This window comes from Gavialis gangeticus, unplaced genomic scaffold (assembly GCF_001723915.1).
Source record: "Gavialis gangeticus isolate Ggan-Ray unplaced genomic scaffold, GavGan_comp1, whole genome shotgun sequence".
NCBI lineage: Eukaryota > Metazoa > Chordata > Crocodylia > Gavialidae > Gavialis > Gavialis gangeticus.
Genome location: NW_017729031.1, coordinates 98,779,499 through 98,780,788, shown reverse-complemented (window position 1 = coordinate 98,780,788; position 1,290 = coordinate 98,779,499). Strand labels below are relative to the sequence as shown.

The following is a 1,290-nucleotide window of genomic DNA, read 5'->3' as shown; positions in this document are numbered from 1 at the left end:
CCCTTTTTTTTTTTTTTTTTTACAAGTCAAAAAGAATGCTTAGAAACAAATTACTAGTTATATACAGAACATCATTACCAAAGAATTCTAAGAAACAACCCTGAATTAACTGTCAACACAAAATATTTAAGCAATTTCTTACTCTGCATGATTAGGAACCACTTCTTCCCTGAAAAATTTCCTCACGCTTTCCCTGAAGATATCATGATCTGAAGTGAAGATCCTCCGAGTTCCTATATCCATTAAACTTTTGGCAGAAAATGTTTCTGGACGTTGCACATCATGATTTTCAGTCTGTAGATGCCTAAAAGTTACAGTCAGAGAAGCAGTAAGGAAACCTGTATATGCTTGTACAAAGGGGGAAAAAAAAACACTTGTCCTAATCAAGCCTGGGCAGCACTGACCTTTCACCACTCAAATGTCAATTTAGATTACACAACTTAGTCAGGGGTTTAACTAAACTCAAGGAGGCAGCTGGGCGATTTTGCGGGCAGATCCTCGAGCAAGCCGCCATTTTCACGGGCTAAGCGTGGCAGGGCCCCTCCACACCTCTGATTGGCCAAGGGGTTCCAGCAGTCCCACCCATCTCAGGATATTGCCAGATGGCCTGAAACCACAGCTTAATTGCTTAACAGTGCTTCCCTTAATTGCTTTTGTAGGTTTAATCAAGAGATTATGCCCGTGGAAGGCATTAATTGATGCATTATTAAGTAATCTAAGCATTTAATTAAAATTTAAACTGAAGTATCTTACTAAATTAAAGCTACACACAAAATCAATTGTTACTCATACCAACTACACACATTTTAAAGGACACTGTAAAAAGGTTACTGAATGCTGACCTTGAGACAGACCATTCATATTAGCTATTAAATGCAGCATCCAGTGGCTGTTGCTGGAGACATTCTTTGTCTCTATGGAGTGAACACTTGTCTGTACACTGAGATGGCACGGTGGTTAGTTGGAATGGTGAGGCAGCGTTTTGCCAGGACATAGAGATATGGAGACCAGACACAGACAGTTTCAAAACAGACACAGGCACCCAGCACTCTGACAAAGTTCATGTAAGCAGTACATTCATTGTCATGCTCTTTTTGCCATCCAGAAATTGATTTCAGTAGCTGAGGGTCACAACTCCGAACAGGCACCTGGTTGGGGTCCAAAATGCAAACAGCACTAAGGAAGGTGGCAGCTGTCTGTCTGAACTGCGGTGGCAGTGATGGGTCATACCTGTAGTACAGGCATACCTCATTTTATTGCGCTTCACAGATATTGCGTTTTTTACAAATT

The 1,290-nt window shown here is 41.0% G+C and overlaps 1 protein-coding gene across 2 annotated transcripts in view; it reads right to left on the bottom strand.

The window, feature by feature from the left end:
• ACADL (acyl-CoA dehydrogenase, long chain) overlaps positions 1-1,290 on the bottom strand; it is a 30,596-nt gene that overhangs the window by 25,250 nt on the left and 4,056 nt on the right. For both annotated transcript variants that reach the window (XM_019523422.1, XM_019523424.1), the window contains exon 2: positions 143-304. In XM_019523422.1, the coding sequence (XP_019378967.1) occupies positions 143-304 (162 nt within the window). The remainder of the gene's footprint in view (positions 1-142; positions 305-1,290) is intronic.